This window comes from Myiozetetes cayanensis, unplaced genomic scaffold (genome assembly GCF_022539395.1).
Source record: "Myiozetetes cayanensis isolate MyiCay16 unplaced genomic scaffold, myiCay2020 scf2-11, whole genome shotgun sequence".
Lineage (NCBI taxonomy): Eukaryota > Metazoa > Chordata > Aves > Passeriformes > Tyrannidae > Myiozetetes > Myiozetetes cayanensis.
Window position 1 is genome coordinate 90,318,119 of NW_026087411.1, and position 19,244 is coordinate 90,337,362.

General features: G+C 39.4%; 1 protein-coding gene across 17 annotated transcripts in view; it reads left to right on the plus strand.

Moving 5' to 3' along the window:
• The window catches only part of DST (dystonin), a 301,419-nt gene that overhangs the window by 227,396 nt on the left and 54,779 nt on the right, over positions 1 to 19,244 (plus strand). For 13 of the 17 annotated variants that reach the window (XM_050316395.1, XM_050316379.1, XM_050316384.1 and 10 more), the window contains 8 exons: positions 8,886 to 9,047; positions 10,080 to 10,250; positions 11,874 to 12,040; positions 14,217 to 14,376; positions 14,643 to 14,969; positions 15,139 to 15,223; positions 16,365 to 16,606; positions 17,585 to 17,791. In XM_050316395.1, coding sequence (XP_050172352.1) covers positions 8,886 to 9,047; positions 10,080 to 10,250; positions 11,874 to 12,040; positions 14,217 to 14,376; positions 14,643 to 14,969; positions 15,139 to 15,223; positions 16,365 to 16,606; positions 17,585 to 17,791 — 1,521 coding nt within the window. The remainder of the gene's footprint in view (positions 1 to 8,885; positions 9,048 to 10,079; positions 10,251 to 11,873; positions 12,041 to 14,216; positions 14,377 to 14,642; positions 14,970 to 15,138; positions 15,224 to 16,364; positions 16,607 to 17,584; positions 17,792 to 19,244) is intronic. The other 4 variants (XM_050316386.1, XM_050316388.1, XM_050316396.1 and 1 more) reach the window with 1 other exon arrangement.

Consider the following 19,244-nt stretch of genomic DNA (forward strand, 5'->3'; position numbering starts at 1 on the left):
TGCAACCAGGAGACCATCCAGACAGATCCTGTTCCTGACTGCCCTCTGCCTGACTCTGGGTCCAGGGCCTCATACCTGTTCTTTATGGCACCATGGGAGGTGATGGGGGGCAGGAGGGGATTCCTTTACCTCTTCGATCAGGGACCTTTTTCCATTCCCCCTCATCCACTTGATTTGCTCCAACTGCCTGATGGCAGAAGGGGCAGAACTTCACTGTCTCCTGCTGGACTTCATTTGGGGTCAAAAGGGTATGACTCCACCAATCTATTTCCCTTTCACTCTCCCTAATACTTTTTAGCCTCTCCACCTCTTCCTTGAGCTCTGCCACTAAGCACAGCAAATCATTCACCTGCTTGTATTTTACGCAGGCGTTTCTCACACTGTCCTCTGGTACTAACATCGGGCTCAGGCACTCTGTGCAGCCAGTCATTACATGCCTGGCCCAACAGAGGGTGCATTTTGCTTGTTTAAGAAAGGAAAACTAAACCAGAAAACTTTCATCTGGGAATTTTGAGTGGAAGTTACTGTGAGTTTTGATGATCTTTTGGAATGCATAAATAGAGATGAAAATCTTGAACAAATAGTTACATTATGGGGAGATTCCATTAGACTGAGAGGATTAAAATTGTATGCCAGTCTGTCTCAAATCCGAAGAGAAACAAATGGCTTTTCTTTGTATATGGTTCGTAAAACACTTTGGATATTGGAAAATAACAACAGCTCCTGCTGTGATTGCTCTTGCCTACACTGACTGAAATCCTAAAGGATTTCAGTTGTAGCCAGTTTGAGATCTCTGATTTTACCACATTTCTTACCTTTTCAAACTTTAGGTGCAGCTGCAGGTCTTTGTTAATACGTGGTTGGTTGCCTACAAAGAACAGTGCTTCTAGGAGGTAGCAGCCTGATGAGCAGAGGTAGAAGAACCAGTTCCCTGTGTGTTGTTTCAGTGATGTAGTTTGTTAGGGCATTGGAAATGACACAACAATTGTACAGGTGGGGAGTAAGAGCCTTCTCTGGTCTGTGCAGACCTGTGGGGAGACAGTGTCCCCACAACACAAGAGCCTGTATGGTAAGAAGACCAAAAAACCTGGGGAGACAAAGAAGAACAGTGATAGCAGCGTGTTTATATCCAGAAGTCTACTCTGGGATTGTATTTATGTAAGATATTTATAAGCTTAGAAATCTGTTTTGCTTGAAGCAAATATTTTAGGCCATGCTTTTGTTTATGAGTAAAAACACAGTGCCATTAAACAGGAGGTAGAGGAAGATAAAAAGGTGAAGGGGTTGTTTAAATAAGTGAAGAGCAAATGCAGAAATAGAGTGAGGAGCCTTTGAAAAAAGAAAAGAGGTAGGCCAGAATGGGAAATTTTATTAGGTGAGGATGTAGTTAGTGAAGGGAGACTGATAGGAGGAGGATAAGGATCAACTTTCCTAATACCTGATGTCAGTGCTACTGAGACATATCAGAATTACAGTATGCACTCTACCTGTTCATAATCTTTACCCTTATACCTGAGACAGAAAACTGTAGGGAGACTGGCTCCCACAAATCCTGCTCCACTTGTGGGGTATTTGCTCACATGTTTGTGCACGTACGCAAACATGCATAACCTGACAATGTGGCTGTGGCCACAAAAACACAGTCTGGCTCCTTATGGCTTGAGCTTCTGTGGTCAACTACAATCAACTTCTATTCCTCAAGAGCAAAGGAAAAGAGTTTTTCTTTGGTATAGAGTTAGAGCTTTGTGCATTTTCCTGACACAACGTTAAAATGCGTATTTAAAAACAAACAAACAAACAAACCCAAAAAAACCCCACCCCAAACTGGCCTTGAATTGTATATGTGTTTCTAAAATACGTATGCATACTTGTTTTATTTATATTTCTTCTTTGTAATCTACTTATTCCAGTCAGTATAGAGTGTTAAATTGAAAGTAGTTACTGTCAGTGTTAAACTATGTTTATTTACAATGCAGTTACAAAATTTGCTTTCTGTAAATGAAAATCTCCAGAGTAGTTCATTTGAAAGTAGAACCATGACACTTACTTGACTTCAGGAAGAGTATAATCAAATGAAGAATTTGTCTCAATATAAACCACACAAAATTAATTGCTAATTGACTCAGCTTTGTAAGACAGTTTTTTCCCAAAGTCTGTACCACAATGTGTAGATTAGTCCTGAAAGGAAATTTCAGTAAATTAGGTTTGTTGAGGTACACTGAGTCTGCCACCATTCTTCAAAAGCAAAACAAAAAAGAATTGTGCAGATGGACTGAACCGAACACTCTGGGTTTCAGTAGCTGCACAGTGCTAAGATTTTTGCAGTAGAAGCAGCATTTGCTGCTAGTTTATCTCTGAAATAGAGAAAGAACCCAAAGCTGAATCTTTCTTGAAACCTTTGCACAATTATTTGTACTGCCCTTAAAAGGCATTCTTCTTAGTTAAACCAACATGGCACTGTTACAGCTTTCATCAGTATGTAGTTCATTTGATTTTTGCTTTTATTTTTTGAACAAAAGTAGATATAGTAATTAGAGGTTGTGGTCTAATTGGACTTTGTGGGAATTTTTAGCTAGCCTGAGTATTCATGCCAATGAGCTTGAACTAAGATTTTAATTGGCTTATGTTATAGAATCACAGAATCATTTAGGCTGGAAAAGACCTTTAAGAACATCAAGCTCAACCATTAACTCAGCACTGCCAAGCCCACCACTAAACCATGTCCCTAAATGCCACATCTATATGTCTTTTCTTAGTTTTGTGTGTCTGTCCTCTGATTTTTATTTTGAAGGCAAATGATAATAAAAGAATAATCAGAGGTTTCTTATTGAGCTAAGTGTTCCATAACTTGTGCACTGGTTTACAAATGCTGGAATAAGATACTAAAACCTTCCTAACTACTACAGTTAGGGTCTTTGTTGAAAAGCAAAGGTAATATAAGCAACTATTTAAATTTTTTTTTTTTAAGTGTTGTCTTTCAAAGTGACTGATCTGTCATATGAAATTCTTTAATAATTCTATAAACAGTGAAAAATGGTAAACTATTTTTTAAGTGTTAATAAAATTTGCTGTTGAACAAATACAAACCAATTTCAGTTATATATTTGCTCTGCAAAATGGTGCAGCACTTTCTGAATTCAGTAAGGATCTGTTTGTGGGTGTTTTGGGTAAGAATAGTCATGATGACAGGACCTCTAAATGCTTTTCTCATCTTTACTATTATAATATCTTCTCAGTTAGAGAATCCAGAGGTATCTGTTTGGCATAATTTCAATGTTATATGGCTGCTTACCAGAGAGGAAGAAGAGAGAATTTATTTTGCATGACTTTAGTGTTTTGATATGTAGCTGACTGTTTATCAAGTAAATCAATAAACATGAGGTGTGGTGTGTTTGTATTTCTTGCATGCAGTGTATCCTGCTTGCTGCTTAATGTGGAAAGCTCCAGCTGATTGTAGTGAATGCACTGTGCTGTTTTAGCACTAAGTACCATATGCTGTCCTTAAATTGAGGTCTGAATTGTCCATGTAACTGATAGCTGCAGTCACACAAGCAGCTCAGGTCATTAGGGGTGTGGTTTCTACTGGAGCAGAGCTGCTTCATCATGGCAGCTCCTCCTGCACTGTTGGTGAGTTGGTGAGTTACCTGTGAGTCTCCCAACCTTTCACCTCCGTAACTATGAGCTAGAAGTGTAGGTACAAAGTGTTGAACTGTATTTAAAACTTTATGTGAAACTTGAATCTTTGTCCTGATAGGCTGGTTTTGGGCTGCAATAAATCCCATTTAAAAAAAAAAAAAAAAAGTCTTGCAGATATAGTTTTTTTCCAATACTTTAATCCTTCTTTTGGTGGAAGATCTGTTGTTCAAGTGGTGGCTGCCCTGTCAGACAATGCCACCCTAAGCTGTTGCTTTAGAGTCAGCAACCAGACTGCAACTATTCCAACACCTAAACACGGGATGACTCGGGGTTTTGGGGTGGGGGGTAATTTTTTTAAAATAATACACAGGTAAAGTTCCAGTGTAACTTTGCTCTGGAGGCGTCCATTGAAATGTCGTCTTTATCAGGAGGGGTGATGGGTGCGGGCGGCGGTCAAAGCGATGCTTCCTCCCCAGTTTCCCGAGGAAAGCATCCGTGCCGGCCGCTCCCCCAGCGCTCCGGAGCGGGCTGGGGCGGGAGTGATGTCAGCGCCGGGCGGGCGGCGAAGCTCCCTCCGCCTGCCCCTGCCTGCCCCCTGCGCGGCACCGAGCGAGAGGCGAGGGCGGGCGGCTGAGGAGATAAGGAGGCGGCGGGGAGGGACGGAGGGAGGGCAGTCCCGGGGGGAGCCCCCCGAGCGGCGCTCCGGGAGCGGGCGGGCCGGTAGCAGATGCTGCCGGGGGAGCGGGCGGGGCGTTCCCGGGGCGCGGAGCGGCCGCGCCGGGCGGGACGCGCCAGCGCTCCGCGGCGGGGGTTTCCCTCCCGCGCCTACTTCTTCGCAGCTGCGTTTCAGAAATGAGGAGGAGGGAGCGAGGGTAGCCCGCTAGCTGCAGCTTGTAGTCGGGACCTGCCGAATGTAAACCTGCCGTGCCTTCGGGGGACGCGCCGCGCTTGCTCTGCTCTGCAGCTGCCTTAAAGAACTCTCCGGGATGGCACTGGGAGAATCCGTCTGAGACGTTCGTTTTCCGACGGTCTGCTCAAAGGACGCATTGGCTTGGCTGCTAGAAAGTGATGTTTTGCTCTGGGACTTGTGGAGGCACCACGGACAAGCCTGGTACAAGAGGAGGATAAGCTGCCTTTCAGATCAAGGTTATTTATAGCTACTGCCAAAAAAGTAAAGGACTGGTTTATTATTCTTACTGTTCTGGATTTAACTTATTTCCCCCCCACACCCCAAGATTTTCTCCGTGCCTTGGTCAGGACCATACAAGCCACTGTGGATTCTGTCTTTACAAGTTGCCGCACCATGTTTTATTTATAAAGGAGATGGGACTCTGCAAACCAGTTAAATGGATTACAGTTAAGCAGTCATCTACAGAAGATAATGTACTGCCTTCTGTAATGCCTATTCGTTTGGAAGGCTTATTTGGGAGATTTTAGATACAGATGCTGACCTGGAAAAATAAATGAAGACTTCCACTGAATGTTTAAAATATTTGGCTACTGTTGGTTTTTGCTATAATTTGTTTTTCTGTGACATTGGAACATTTCTATTACTTTCTAACTGAAGCACTTTATATTTTGGGGGTGTGGAACCTCACATCCAGGTAATGTCACATTTAAATGGATGCACTGATTATGAATGACCTCAGCCACCTCATAGCTTATGATGTATATTTTGTGTCTATGCATCTTATACTAAGGGCACGTTTACTATTTCTTCCGACTGCTAGTGTTTTTTAAATGTTTCCCCTGAATCCATGAAAACAGAGGTGTAGTGGTGTACTTGTGTGAATACTTTGGAGATGGGGAAGCCACTTAGCAGGCCAGACTGTCTACGCCAGAATCCTCCATGTGTTGGCAAAGGGGAAGAAGATGAAGATCTAAATATTGAGGACTGCTACGTTCCCCAGAGGTCTATCTATGACACTGTGCGGCTGAATGAACAGATTGATTCGGGCTCCAAGGGCAGCCTTTCTTCGAGGCATTTCACAGACTGGACTTTACCCTACAGTCACAGAACACTGGACATCAGCACTTTGTGCTCCAATGGTGCCCTTACTTCTTCCAGTGTTTTTGAGCTCCGAAGCCGTGAAGCTAACAAGTTAGATGAAAAAATGATCTTTGATGCTCTTAAACTGAACAGCGATATAATTCGGACAGCTGGATTACCCAAAGTGAAGTCTCACACAGAAAAGAAGGAGCACAGACGATCGTGGAGAATGCTTGTTCCACCCAACTTTTCAGATTACACTAATAAAAGTGAAAGCTCCTTTAACGAAACTGCTGATATGTCAGAGGCAGCTAGGCTGGGCAAATGCAAATGGGGTACGAATTCTCTTACCTCGGAAGAGGATGATTCTGGTTTATGCAGCCCTCCAACAGAAAGGGAAGATAAACAAGACACACTCTTAGCAGGGGATCAAACTCAAAAGCAGAGTCTATCTTCTGCAGAAGATATCCATTCGGTAGGTCAGTTCAGACCATATATCCCAGCAATTTGCAGAGAGCAGGAAACCCCACTGCATGCAAGCACGGATGTTGCTGTCAAAGAAAACTGCAAATTGGCTTTGCATGACATTTTACCCTCTGGAAAAGTAAAACAAAGCAATGCACAGACATGTGAGAGTGATCAGGAAGAGATGGGGGGGAAATACTCTCACTTACAAGGTTTCAAAGAGAAACCTCTGTCCCATGAAGATCCTTTTCAAAGTGATGGAAGAGGTATTAGCCTTGGCAAAAATGAAATGGAAAATGCATATGAAGTTCATGAAAAAACTAAAATGCCAGTCACAACAGTAGAGGAGGATTATGTGGATGATGCACCTCCTCATATAGATGTTTATTACATGAATGCTGCTGTAAATACTAGTGACTTGGATTTCGCAAAATATGAAATTTTATCTGATACGGAGGAATTCAGTGTAGCACATACAGGATCAAATGAAATGGGATTTTCTGTACAACAGCTTCAATTAGATAGTACTGTAAACTGCCCAAAAGCTTTTCCAGGGGGAAATGGCAATATCTGGACTACTGGCATCCAAGATACCTTGGATAGAGTCTGCAATGGCCTCTTGTCCAATAAGGTAATTAAAAAAAAAATAAAATCCACAGATTTGTGAAATAGTTGTAATATAACTTTATAGATATTTGTTTAAAACTTTGTTTTGTCATTGTTGCAAAAATGTAACTTTTTTATTGTTATTAATCAGGCAGATGCAGTAATCAGTGTCATTTGCATAGCACGCATGGGGTGTCCAAAATAGGTGGGATGGTCAGTATGGAAAATGAATTGGGGGCAAATTCTGAGAGGGGCGATTCCTCCAGCTGTTTTGAGCAGGGTTATTTATTGCCCAGCTGGTGCTTTTTATTCTCGACTGGAGTGCCTCCTCCGTGCTCCGTGGTGGTGCTCCGTGTCTGTACAGAGTGTGGCTACAGCCAATGCCATTCAAGGGCAGCTACAGCCCATGTGTTCGGCTTGAGCAGCCTTACTCATCAAGGTATAAGCAACAGTATCAGATGGTTGTGGTTTCCAAAGCAGGCAGATTAAAGGGTCACCGCCTCTTCTGAGAGCCGCCTTTTGCATTTGCCTGCCAGAAAGCAGATCTGACTCTATGGTAGTATTTTACAAGCACTGGATCTTGCAGTGCTTTGTGAGTGGTGGATGAGGTAAGAGAGTAAGTGAAACTTTGTAATAAGGAAAGGGTGTTTGTCGGGTCTGTAATCTTTTTCTTCCCACTCTGGTTGAAATCTGAGCTACTTCAAGCTTTGTTGCTAAGTTGTTCTGGTAAACTTTGGCCTCAGCAATAATTGTAATTTATTTTAAGCTTCTCTCCACAAAGAATGTGTGCGTTTTTAAAGGGCAGATTATGGAGATCACTCCTCTCTGTGGTAGGATGTTTCTCTCAAAAGATGAGGCTTTATGGCACATAAAAGAAGAATTTGTTATTTATTCTGTGTGGAAATATTATTCTGCCTCCTCCCTACCCTACAGTCAAGAAAAACACAATCGTTTTCCTTTTTCTAGGAGCAGCCAACTCATTCCATACTCTCAATTTTCAAGTAACCACAGTCTTTAGAGTTTTCCGGGGAGGGGGGTGTGTGGTGTTGTTGTTTTGTTGGGGGTTTTTGTTTGTGATGTTTGGCTTTTTTTTTTTGCCTTTTTTTTTTTCTTAAGAACAAAACTGTTAGGGGTGCTTAATTATTTTACCCCTCATGTTTAGTGTATTTGCTGTAGCCTCTAGATTGACTTGTCAAGCTGGTGGAAGTATGCTCAGCCACCTGAGGTCTGCAGCCTTAAAAGCAGTCACTTGCCACACTGTGTTTGGTGCAAAAGAGGAGAGTTGCTGGTACGTTCAGATGATCCCTGCTTTTCAGGATGCTAAGAAAGGTTGCTTTGAATGCACTAAGTGTACACTAAAACTGTTAATGAATGCTACTATAGAAATTGAAGGATTTAGGGTCAAAAGTTGAGCATTCTTTAGCATTGTTTATTCATTGGTTATTTTTCAGTGGCCTGTGTAATTAATTCAGGGGCTTCAGGCCATTTTCTGATCTCATTGACACTTGTGTCAGTGCAGCTTAATGCTGCTGAATACAAATGGAGTTTACACTGCTGTTGCTAATTATAATAATTTGACTCTAAAAAAGCTTAAATACTTGCAAGAGTAAAATAAAGCAAACAGAAATCTGCTCAAACTGCTGTTGGGCACGGTCAAAGCCCTGGCAATTTACAAGAGTATCCTTTGACTGAAAGCCCATATTCCTGGGGTGTCTGCTGGGATACTGTTTCAACAGCATCTGTAGTGCCTCCTCTTCACTTCTTACCATTATAATCTCCTAAACCCGACCTTAAAATATCTCCTCCTTCACTGGTTCTTTGACTTAAACTTTGGTATCTGTCTTAAATTGGAAAAAAATGCCCAGTTGTCTCTCTTCGTTCCTACCACTTTTTTAACCCCCAAAACTTCCACTGCCCCTCTTTTTCTCTGTCCCTTTCCCCTCTGTCTAAAATTACTCATGGAAGTGTACGCCATTTCCCCCTCCATGGTGTATTGCATTTACTCTGTTTAGATTAAGTCTATTCTGTTTAGGTTTATTAATATTTTTAGGAAGGTCCTGATGAGGAATGGCTTCCTTTCTTCTGGACAACAATTTTAAGATTTTTTTATTGTATACTGTCATGTAAACACTAGATGCATTTTTTTGTCAGAAGATATCATGTTTCATGTCTTGGATTTCAACTGCAGGTATTCCAGAAAGAAGAAATTGAACCCTTGCAAGTAAAACAACAGGAGGTAAATTGGTTGGGTCAAGGCCTTATTCAGAGTGCTGCTAAAAGTACCAACACAGAAAACCTTGAACATGACCTTGAAGATGTCAACACCCGATGGAAGACTCTTAATAAGAAGGTTATTATTTTGTATACTATTCTGCTTTTGTTGTGTTCTGCCATTTGATTCTTTGCTTGCTGACGCCTTTTAAAACACAGGAAATTAAATATTCATGGAGGATATGAATTATATTTACTTTACACAGTCACTTTGTTCATAATTCTATGGATAAGGTATCACTAGTAGCCAGAGGTATTGCTGTCTCTTATAAGGTTTTGTCAAACTTCCTATAGGTCTGTCCTGGATTTTTATTCAGGAAAGACTCACAGAATCACAGAATGGTTGAGGTTGCAAGGGATCTCTGAAGATCATCTCATCCAGCTTTCAGTGTTTGTTCACATGTTTTTTGACTCTGTTGTGTGTGCTCAGGTACACTGTTGTACCTGCACAGAGCAGTGATACAGCCCAGCGTTGTGTGACTGGTGGCTTGTTTCCTTTATAACACCCTAAGGATTGTATTGCTTTAGACATCAGGAGATACCGCTGCTTTGGAAAACTGCCTGTAGTTGTTTTTCTGTGCTTTTTAAGAGTTTTCTTCCAGCAGTAACTGCTGTTTGAAAATGGGAAGGGTGGGAGGTAGAAATGGTGCTCATCTTGCTGTCTTCCTGTCTAACTGAAGGAGTGATGCAGCAGAAACACATATACCTGTGGTTCACCTATTTGCCTTCTCCTTTCCTATTTTTAATTCCCATTGATGGCATTATTGTCCTTATTAAGAGTTGCTGCTTTGGATTCCTGGCTCGTTCTTTCTATAAGGAAAATAAAGACCATCTGAAACACAAACATCCTGTCACTATACTTTGTAATACTGTAGCTATATAAAACAGGACTATCTTTAAGGAATTACTAGAGCAGGCTGATTTACTGGGAGATAACCTCTTCTTTTCATTGGATGTCTGCAGATCCAGGAGATTAGTGCTGAATTGTGACATAGCGTTGTTATGAATAGTTACAAAAATGAGAGTATTAGTGATACAAATGTTCTACAGATTTTGGCTAATAATTTCATAGAAATAAAAAGAATAGGTGAGATCCTCTACTTTTTTTTAGGTTGCCCAGCGTGCTGCGCAATTGCAGGAAGCCCTCCTCCACTGTGGGAGATTTCAGGATGCCCTTGAATCTCTGCTTAGCTGGCTCATTGATACAGAAGATCTTGTGGCTAATCAGAAACCTCCATCTGCTGAATTCAAAGTTGTGAAGGCCCAAATACAAGAACAGAAAGTAAGTGAAACTGTTTCAGAGTATCTCTTCTTCCAGTGGATCAATGAGAATAAATTTCCAGTCTTTGGCAAAGCATAATATCTGTTCAAGTGTGTTATAATACATTGGAGTGTGCTGAGGTTTTTTAAAGGAGCCATCTGTTCAAAATTCAGGGCTTTGTCCAGGGTTGGGAAAAGTGCTCATCTTCTGGGACGTGAGATAAAGAGTAATGCTGTGCAATCTGAGGTCTGGTTAGAATTATTAACATTATCTGGGAAGGATTGTTAAAGGTCCATTGGAAAAAGAGCAAGAATAAAATCCAGTATTTGGCCATTTGGAAGGTAGGAAATAAAAACTAGTAAATTTTCATTGTAATACTTCCAAGATGATGTTGCAGATGATGGACTTAAATACTTGGCTCTTGGATCCTGATGTGATCGTTGTTGGTAATTACTTGAAGCATGGTTGGGAAATGACCTCTGCTAATGTATAAGCACTATCATTGTCATCAACTTTGGCAATTTTTAGTAATGGTTATAGAAAAAAGAATGCTAATGTAGCTGATAAAACATACAGTTCATGCAGTTGGACTGTGTAGTCCACTGCCACACACAGATTTTATATAAAGTTATGGTCAGTACAGGTTGTCGTGTTGCAATGTCTGCAAATGCAAAATGTTACCAAAGGCAAGTACAGAATGGAGGAAGAGAGGATTGTAGAGAGAGGTCTGTTTTATTCTTCCTGAAGGAATTGATTTATCAGACTAGATTAGTGAACTCAGTTGTATCTCAAACGAGTGGTGAGTCGATTATACAATAGTTTTTATATCTATTTTACTCTCTCTGTATGTATCAGAATTACCTTTGTGATGCCAAATCTAGAAGGGCATGTAGCTTTCTTGTAAATGTTCCTATAAAATGTAACAGATATTCTAAATAGCTTGTTTCCCTCAAGGGTGTTAAGTAGAACTTTTTCCTCTATATATTCCTTCTTTGGGCTGCCACACATCTTTACCGCAGAGAAATCAGGGATGTTGTTTGGGCTTTGTGAAACTGCTGTTCTTAGGAAAGCTATTGAGAAACTAAAATGAGCCTGTTTGGGGAGGCGAAGGGTTTGATGTGTGTGGCATGTGTGTCTCTTGGATCAGCATTGTTCACGCTTTTATCACAATATAGGCATTGTGGTTTGGTTGTTGGGGTTTTTATTGTTTGTTCGGTTTTTTGGGGTTTTTTTTGGTCTTTAGCAGATTTTCGGAGCCCCTGGTGGTCTAGTGGTAAAGGCACGGCGCTGTCACCGCCGAGACCCGGGTTCGGTTCCCGGTCAGGGCCACTCCCGGGCAGGTGGGGCTCGTTAGCCCTTAAAGGCAACCCACCTACGTCCTAAGGACCTCGCTGCCACCGTCCAAGCTCGCTTGGCCCCGGCAGATGAACCTTAGGATTAAAGGGTGGGCTCAGTTCCGCGCACACTGTGTCTCACCTAAAAAATCCAATGCGCAGGCTGGAAGGTGGAAAGACCTTCCCCGGATCTTCGCTCGCGAAGACTGGCCATTATTATTATAGCAGATTTTCAGGAAGTCTACTGTTTTTGCATTTGCATTATTGCGATGTTTCTTAATAACCTAGTTCTTGATTGCTTTCTCTGCAGCTTCTCCAGAGGCTGCTGGATGACCGCAAGCCTACTGTTGAGGCAATCAAGCGTGAAGGGGAGAAAATTGCTGAGTCAGCAGAGCCTGCTGATAGAGTGAAAATCTTGAAACAGCTGAGTTTCCTGGATAGTCGGTGGGACGCATTGCTCAGTAAAGCGGAAACAAGGTATTTGAAATTCTTTAATGGATTAGAAAAATGTAGACATAGCATAGATGTTTAGAAGCAGCATGTGGAACTCTATAGTGTGAGTTCTCTATAGTGTGAAGTAGTGTCTTGCTTTTTATTGCATTATAGTGTCTTGATATTGATATAATGAGGAAAAAGGGGAGAGAAGTGAACTTGAACAGACCAGAAGCTTGTAAAAAAAGTTTAGTCTAAGATGCAACAATCTACTAGAATTAACTGCATATGTATCTTCTGAACATTTTAACTCTGTTAATGAATTAGAATGTAAGTTTCTTGATGCAAGAACCTGTTCTGCAGTAGAATTAAGTGCGAATTTTACACCTGACAAATAATAATCATATGCCCTTGGAACTTCAGAATCCTGACTTGCTGCTACAAAGAGGGGGCACTCAATTCTTCCCTTTTTCTGTTTGATGTCATCTATGTAATTAGATTCTGCAACTTACAGATCCTCATACTGTCAGTTGCTGATGTATGCAAGGTGCTGGGGTTCCCTTAGTTTTCAAGAAGAAAAAGGACCATTAAAGTATATAGAGATATCCTAGCAACACAGGAAATGTTGTCTCTTAAAAGACATTGCAGACCAATTCAAGTTCCTATTAAAAAAAGAAAACAAAAAACATACACACAGTATCCTGTGTATACAAAGATTTTCATTTATGAGATGTCAATATATAAAATACCTGTAAAGTTATGAACTGTAAAGTGTCTTTGAAGAAATCTGTGCTAAAAAGGATACTGAACATGTTTTCTGGATGGGGATTTGATAAGGACAGCCTTGTTCAGAGTAGAGAAAAGAAGAGTGTGCATAAAAAGTAGCCTTAAAAAGACGTATAATTGAGAATAAGAAAGGGCTTGGAAAGTTGAAGAAAATGAATTCAAGTGAACAGTGAAGCTTTACAATGAAGAACAAATGGTTGTGTTGGTGTTTAGAGAAGCACTGAACCCACTTCAGTTTCCTATTCCTTCTGGTTGCCTCTCTTTAGTTGAACTTATTTTGTTACCTCATACTAATAATATCATTATTTATTTAGTCAACCACTAATAGATCATTATTTCCTACTTTCTTTTTTATTTTATTGAAGGAATCTGACTCATTAGCTGGGGTAATTGTTAATGTATGTTTAATTTAATATTATCCTCACAGTCTGGTGATATTTAATTACAAATGAAATTGCAACTTTTTCAAAGCCATCTATTATTACCTTGTCTCCATTTTTCTGTGGCTGGGCTCTAGAAGTGAAGAGGGGATTTGAGGATGATTTTGAAGACTACATAGAATACTTCACAGAGTGTTCCATTGCTAAGTCTGTCAAGTCTACCTTGTTTATAAGCCTTGGAAAGCACATATAAGCATAACTTTTATCTGGAATGAGATCCTCATTTGAAAAACAGTATTGTGATGTAATTCATCTCCTATAAGTCTACTTGCATGACATTTGTTCAGCACTGATAATAGAGAGGACTCTCCTCTAATCAAGAGTCTCCTCTGAAATGTAGTAATATGAATGAGAAGTGTTTTAGATACTGCTTTTCTATTTTGGAGGTCAAGTCTCTGTGCTTTATTAATGTTGTTTCACTAACTTCATTGAGAGCTTTTATCCAGAACAAGAGATGCAAAATTAGAGCTGAATAGTTCTGTTCACATCATTGAACAAATGTTGAAAGATATTTTACAATGCTGAGGAAGCATGACAGTATGTTCTGGTTCAGTAAAGGCTTTACCTAACTTTAAAATGTGCATAATAGTCAAGGGAATGCTTTAAGACAGTTAGAAACTTGAGAATTATCCTAATTGAGTATTAAGCAATGTTTTGCTGAATGGAGTGCTAGATTATTTGTAGCAAAATCTGTATTAATAAAGTTATTTTTATTAGCAAAACTAGTATAGTGGCTAAAAGAGTTTCAAGAGTCCTCAGAGGTGTTTGTTTGTTTTGGTTTGGTTTTTTTATTTGATTGATTTTTACTGTACCTTACTTTTCATTAAGTATCACGGACATATTTCTGTTTCATTTGGTGACTGGTTCCTACAATGGGACTGAATTATTTCTGGTTTTTTTGCAAAGGATTTGAGGGGCTTTTATTTATTTTTTTTTTTTAACTGTTTCAAACTTACTTCATACAAAAAATGACCATTCCCTTGGCGTGTTGATAGGAACCGTCAGTTGGAAGGCATCTCGGTGGTAGCGCAGCAGTTCCACGAAGCTCTGGAACCACTGGTGGAGTGGCTGAGCGCTACAGAGAAGAGGCTTGCAAATGCAGAACCCATTGGAACGCAGGCTTCCAAGCTGCAGCAGCAAATTGCTCAGCATAAAGTAAGATACAGACTACTCAGTTGCTTTTGTCATTCTTTTTAATGCTTCTGTAAAGCACACCTGTCAAAACTGTTCCGGAATACCTATGTTTTACCATACTGGGTTTTGTTTGGTTTGGTTTTTTTTCCCCTGTAATTTCAGTTTTATATGTTTATGTTGGCAATATGTCCTTTTTCATTCAGTTTTTATTGAGTTCCACTTACATTTCTTTTATGTTTTTCTGATTTTGTTTTCCATTATTCTTCATTATTTGAAATAAAATATAGGCCCTAGAAGATGATGTCCTAGCTCACAATAAGAGTTTACATCAGGCCATTAGCGCTGGTCAGTCTCTAAAGACTATGAGCTCCAGGGAAGATAAAGATATGGTGCAGGAAAAGCTAGATTCTTCTCAGGCACGATTCATTGAAATTCAAGAGAAGAGCAACAGCAGGTCTGAACTTCTCCAGCAAGCTTACAGCAATGCTCAGATTTTTGGGGAGGACGAAGTTGAATTGATGAACTGGCTGAATGAAATCCATGATAAACTGAACAGATTGTCAGTCCAAGATTGCAGCACAGAATTGCTTGAGAAACAGCACTCTGAACTACTGGTATTTTGATTTCTGTTCATTTATTATTTCATTAATTTTAAAATTTTATTTATATTCCCCATACTTCATTTATTTTCATTAATTTATTGGGTTTAAAATGTCAATATCCTTATTCCAAAAAAGAATGTTTAGCTATGTCTATGCTAACACAAATGGCCTTTTGTCTTAGGATCTTCAGGAAGAGATTCTTCTTAGAAAACAAAATGTTGATTTGGCTATACAAAATGGCTTAGAACTTCTCAAGCAAACAACAGGTGAGAACTTACAGAAAACTATGATTTGTCATACTTTTTTTCCTTGTACTTGCAGGTGCTTAAGAGAAAATCAAAGTGAAACTTGGAAATATTGCTCATATTTGCTGGTTAAAGCAATTATAGTTGTTTATTTTAATAAAGATTTGAGGTCAAGCTAGGTCATGTTTTGGGGCTAATTTTGCTATTAATGTAAGTGAGCAAAAGTCCTTTTTTGCCTGTAGAGAATTTTGTCATCGAATCCTTTTATTATTTTTAGTGGAAAATTATTCTAGTGAACCTGCATTCCATTCCTAATAGCACGCTATGGGCATTACTCATAATGGAAGGCTGTTTGGCAGTGGATGCAGTCAATTCCCTGCAGGCATCCACAGATGAACGAGATATTAAACTACCTTTTAGTGCAAGAGGGAAGCTTCTTCCGCTGGAGCTCATACTGTAGGAAAAGTTACATTCCAGTTCTGTACGATGTGTCGGTTTGTAGATCAACATCTGTCCAGATTTTCCAGTACTTCTAAACTTCTTGAACCCTTTGAGATATACATATGTTCGGGGGGTTGGTGTTATCCTTTTCTGTTCCAAACTTAGACATTATGCATATTCTATAATGACATCTGAACATAGGCTGATAAATTTCAATACACTGTGGGTTTTTTTAGCCTTTTGAGCTGTGCTTCAAATGGACAGAAAGGGAGTGTATGGTGATGTCAAATATTACTGAAATTGAAAGTCTAGTTGATTTTTTGTTCTTCACATTTTGAATACCCCTTTTATAAGTTTTTTTGGCTTTTATAAGAAGTATTGTGAATTTAAGGGGGAATTTTTTTAATGAGCATTTGTTTTAAATATTTGATCTAACTCCTTACTTTCTAATAGTTTAGTAAAGCAGAAAAAAGACAGAAGGACAGATCCTGAGCTGAGGTAAACTTTGTAGCTCTGTGGACTTTAGTGATGGTAGGGTAATTTAAAAGAGTTGAGGATCAACCTTGTGTTGTTTGGGTTATTTTATAAGTTAAATACTGAGAGTTTTGTAATATATGGGGTTTGGGATTTGGTGCCCTTTTTTTTTTTTTGGCTGTTTGTTTTTTTTTTTTTCTTTTTAATATTTGTGATCATGGGAAATAACATCCCTCTGGTATTTTAGGTGATGAAGTGGTCATCGTTCAAGATAAGCTTGAAGGTATTAAAGCGAGATATAAAGATATTATGAAATTGAGTTCTGATGTATCCAAGACTTTGGAGCAGGCTCTGCAGCTTGCAGGTCAACTGCACTCAACTCACGAGCAACTCTGCAAATGGCTTGATGAAGTGGAGGTGGAGTTACTCTCCTATGAAACTCAAATACCTAAGGGTGAAGAATTAAGCCAAGTACAAGAAAGACAAAAAGTAGGTTTTGGGATCTGTGGAATATTTATTGCTCTGTGATTCAGCAAGGTTATGTTTGACATAAAGTTGTTTTTTGAATAACTAATTATTTTATCAGATCATTTGACAAAGTGCTGCAGTAGTTAAGAATCAAACTCCCTTTCCAGAGTCATCTGTTATAATCACTTATGAAATTGGACTGAGATTTATTTTTAGCACAAGAGAAGCACAACATTTCTGTTTTTTTCAAGGAACTGCCTAATACTGGGATAACTTTGACAGCTTATAAGTTATTTTGGTTCTTTAGGCTGTGGCATGGATAAAATCCTGTAAAGTATAAAAAAGACAGCATTTTAAATATATTAGTAATTTTGTTAAACTAGATTTGTTGAAAAAGAAAAAATGTAATATAAGCTGCATGGTCTGGAAAATGAGGGGAGAGCTTAAAAATCCAATAAATAAACAAAACCACAGTGGTGAGTGTTCTGCACAGGTAAAGACTCATTCCTTTGTGTTCATATGTTCTTGGAATTTGATCCAGTCATTGTTCATGTAAGAAATCACTTGAATTCATCATGTTTTGCTATAGTGCATGTTGATTTCACTTGGTGGTGATTTACTTCCTTATGGAGTTGCAGTTTTAAACCATCCATTAGTTTTACTTTCTTTGATTGCTTCATAAAGTACTAACAACTCTTACAAAATTACAAAGAATTTCATACAGTCGTATTGACTGGACAAATACATTTAGGATAGATTCTGTTGAAAATTCTCTTTAAGAATCACCCACCTTTCTGTCAAACAACTTACAGTATCAACAAGCTAATACAGCTCAGCTGAAAATAAGTATGGGAATTTATCCCTTTGGTTTGTGTGGAAAACATTTCAATTCTTGACTCGTGGAGTAGTTGATAGAATGAAAATTGTGCAAACTGTGTATATTCTGTTCATATACTGCCATGTTTAAATGGTTTAATTGTTTTAAATGGCCTTTTACAGGAGCTGAAAAAAGAAGCAAAGAACAACAAAGGCTTACTGGACACTCTGAATGAAGTTGGCAGTGCCTTCCTGGAACTGGTGCCGTGGAGGGCCAGAGAGGGGCTCGACAAGATGATAACGGAGGACAACGAACGTTACAGATTAGTGAGCGACACAATCTCTCAGAAGGTGGATGAGATTGATGCTGCCATCCTGAGATCCCAGCAGGTACTGAAAACTGTCCTTTGGGCTGTAACAGTCTCTGGCCATGTGTACCTGAACGAAAGATGTCCTTTAATAATGTTGCCAAAACTTGTTACACTTGAGCAGCAAAAGGCCCGTTTGAATGAAACGGGACTCCATTGTTAAGATACGAATACCAGAACTCTGTCAATATGTACACTGTTGTAGTTGTCTGCCTTTTTGTTGGTGAAAACATCAGTATTTTAGCTGAAATTTCTGTAACTATCTTGTGGCTCCTTAAGTGGGATTTTGTTTAATTAAGAACTGAACGACCCATGTCCTTTGTAAATCATGTTGTGTTAAGTAAAATATGGTCCAGATCCTGAGCCAACTTTACTTTATGCAACACTGGTATCTCTAGGCTTGCCACACCTTTTAGCATCAGCTGATTGCCTAGCTCCTCTGCACTTTACACAGTTAAAAGCTGGATGATCTTATTCAAGCTGGAATGGAGGATTTAAGTAACAATTGCTTTTATTCCTATCTACAGTGCTTTTCTTCTTGGGGCTCAAAAACTGAATTATTTAATATGTGGAGGTTTCTTGCTTTGAGAACTGAGATCTAATTTCGTCACTAAGTACTCTCATATTTAAACTTGCTTATAAATGTATCGTGGAAACCCAGTTTTCCAGTGTCTGCCTACAGTTCAGGCATAAAAATATTGGTGGAGATTTCTATTTCTGTTAATAGTTCCCATAAACAGTTGTAACAGGACAAGGAGAAAGCATGTGTGATAATCTCAAAGTTTGCTGAAAGCCAACTAAAAGACACTGGCAGTAATTCAGATTTTCTTTGAAAAGAGGTTAAAAATAACTTCTTGTTTCTTTTTAAGGGATTCGCTATGAATATTATCTTGTCTCATTAACCAAATCCTCAAAAATGAAGGGTGATTTTTTTTTTTTTTTTTTTTAGTGAGTGATAAGGGTGAGATAGGAGAGTATATTTTGGCTCTCCTTCAGATTTTTTGAATTCCATGAGAGTGTAGCATCCTTTAACACAAGTTCAGCAATTTCAGGTCCAGGCATGAAAAGAACTGCTATTCCACTAGCTAATGTTGCAAGGGCACATTGCACCCTCATCCTGCATACCCCTGACTTCCACTTCAGCCAGCTCACATCACCACAATAAACTCCTATACACTGTATGCTGTGATAAGTATCAGGTGACTTAATGCGCTTCCTGTGAAGGATAAGCTACTTTCCATTTAGACCGTGCAAAATAAAAAGCATTTTTGGAGAAGCTGGTGGTTTTAGAACATTGCCCTGTGGCAACTTGCTCAAGTGCCTATACTGTAAAGAAGTTTTGAGTGGAGGACAAAGCTACTAAGAGCACGAGGGTTTAATAGGAGTAGTGTGGGGTTTGTGCTAGATGTTAGATGGCCCAAGGTGAGAAATCTGGTAAATTCTGCGGATGGATAATAGTGCTTCATGTTGTGAAT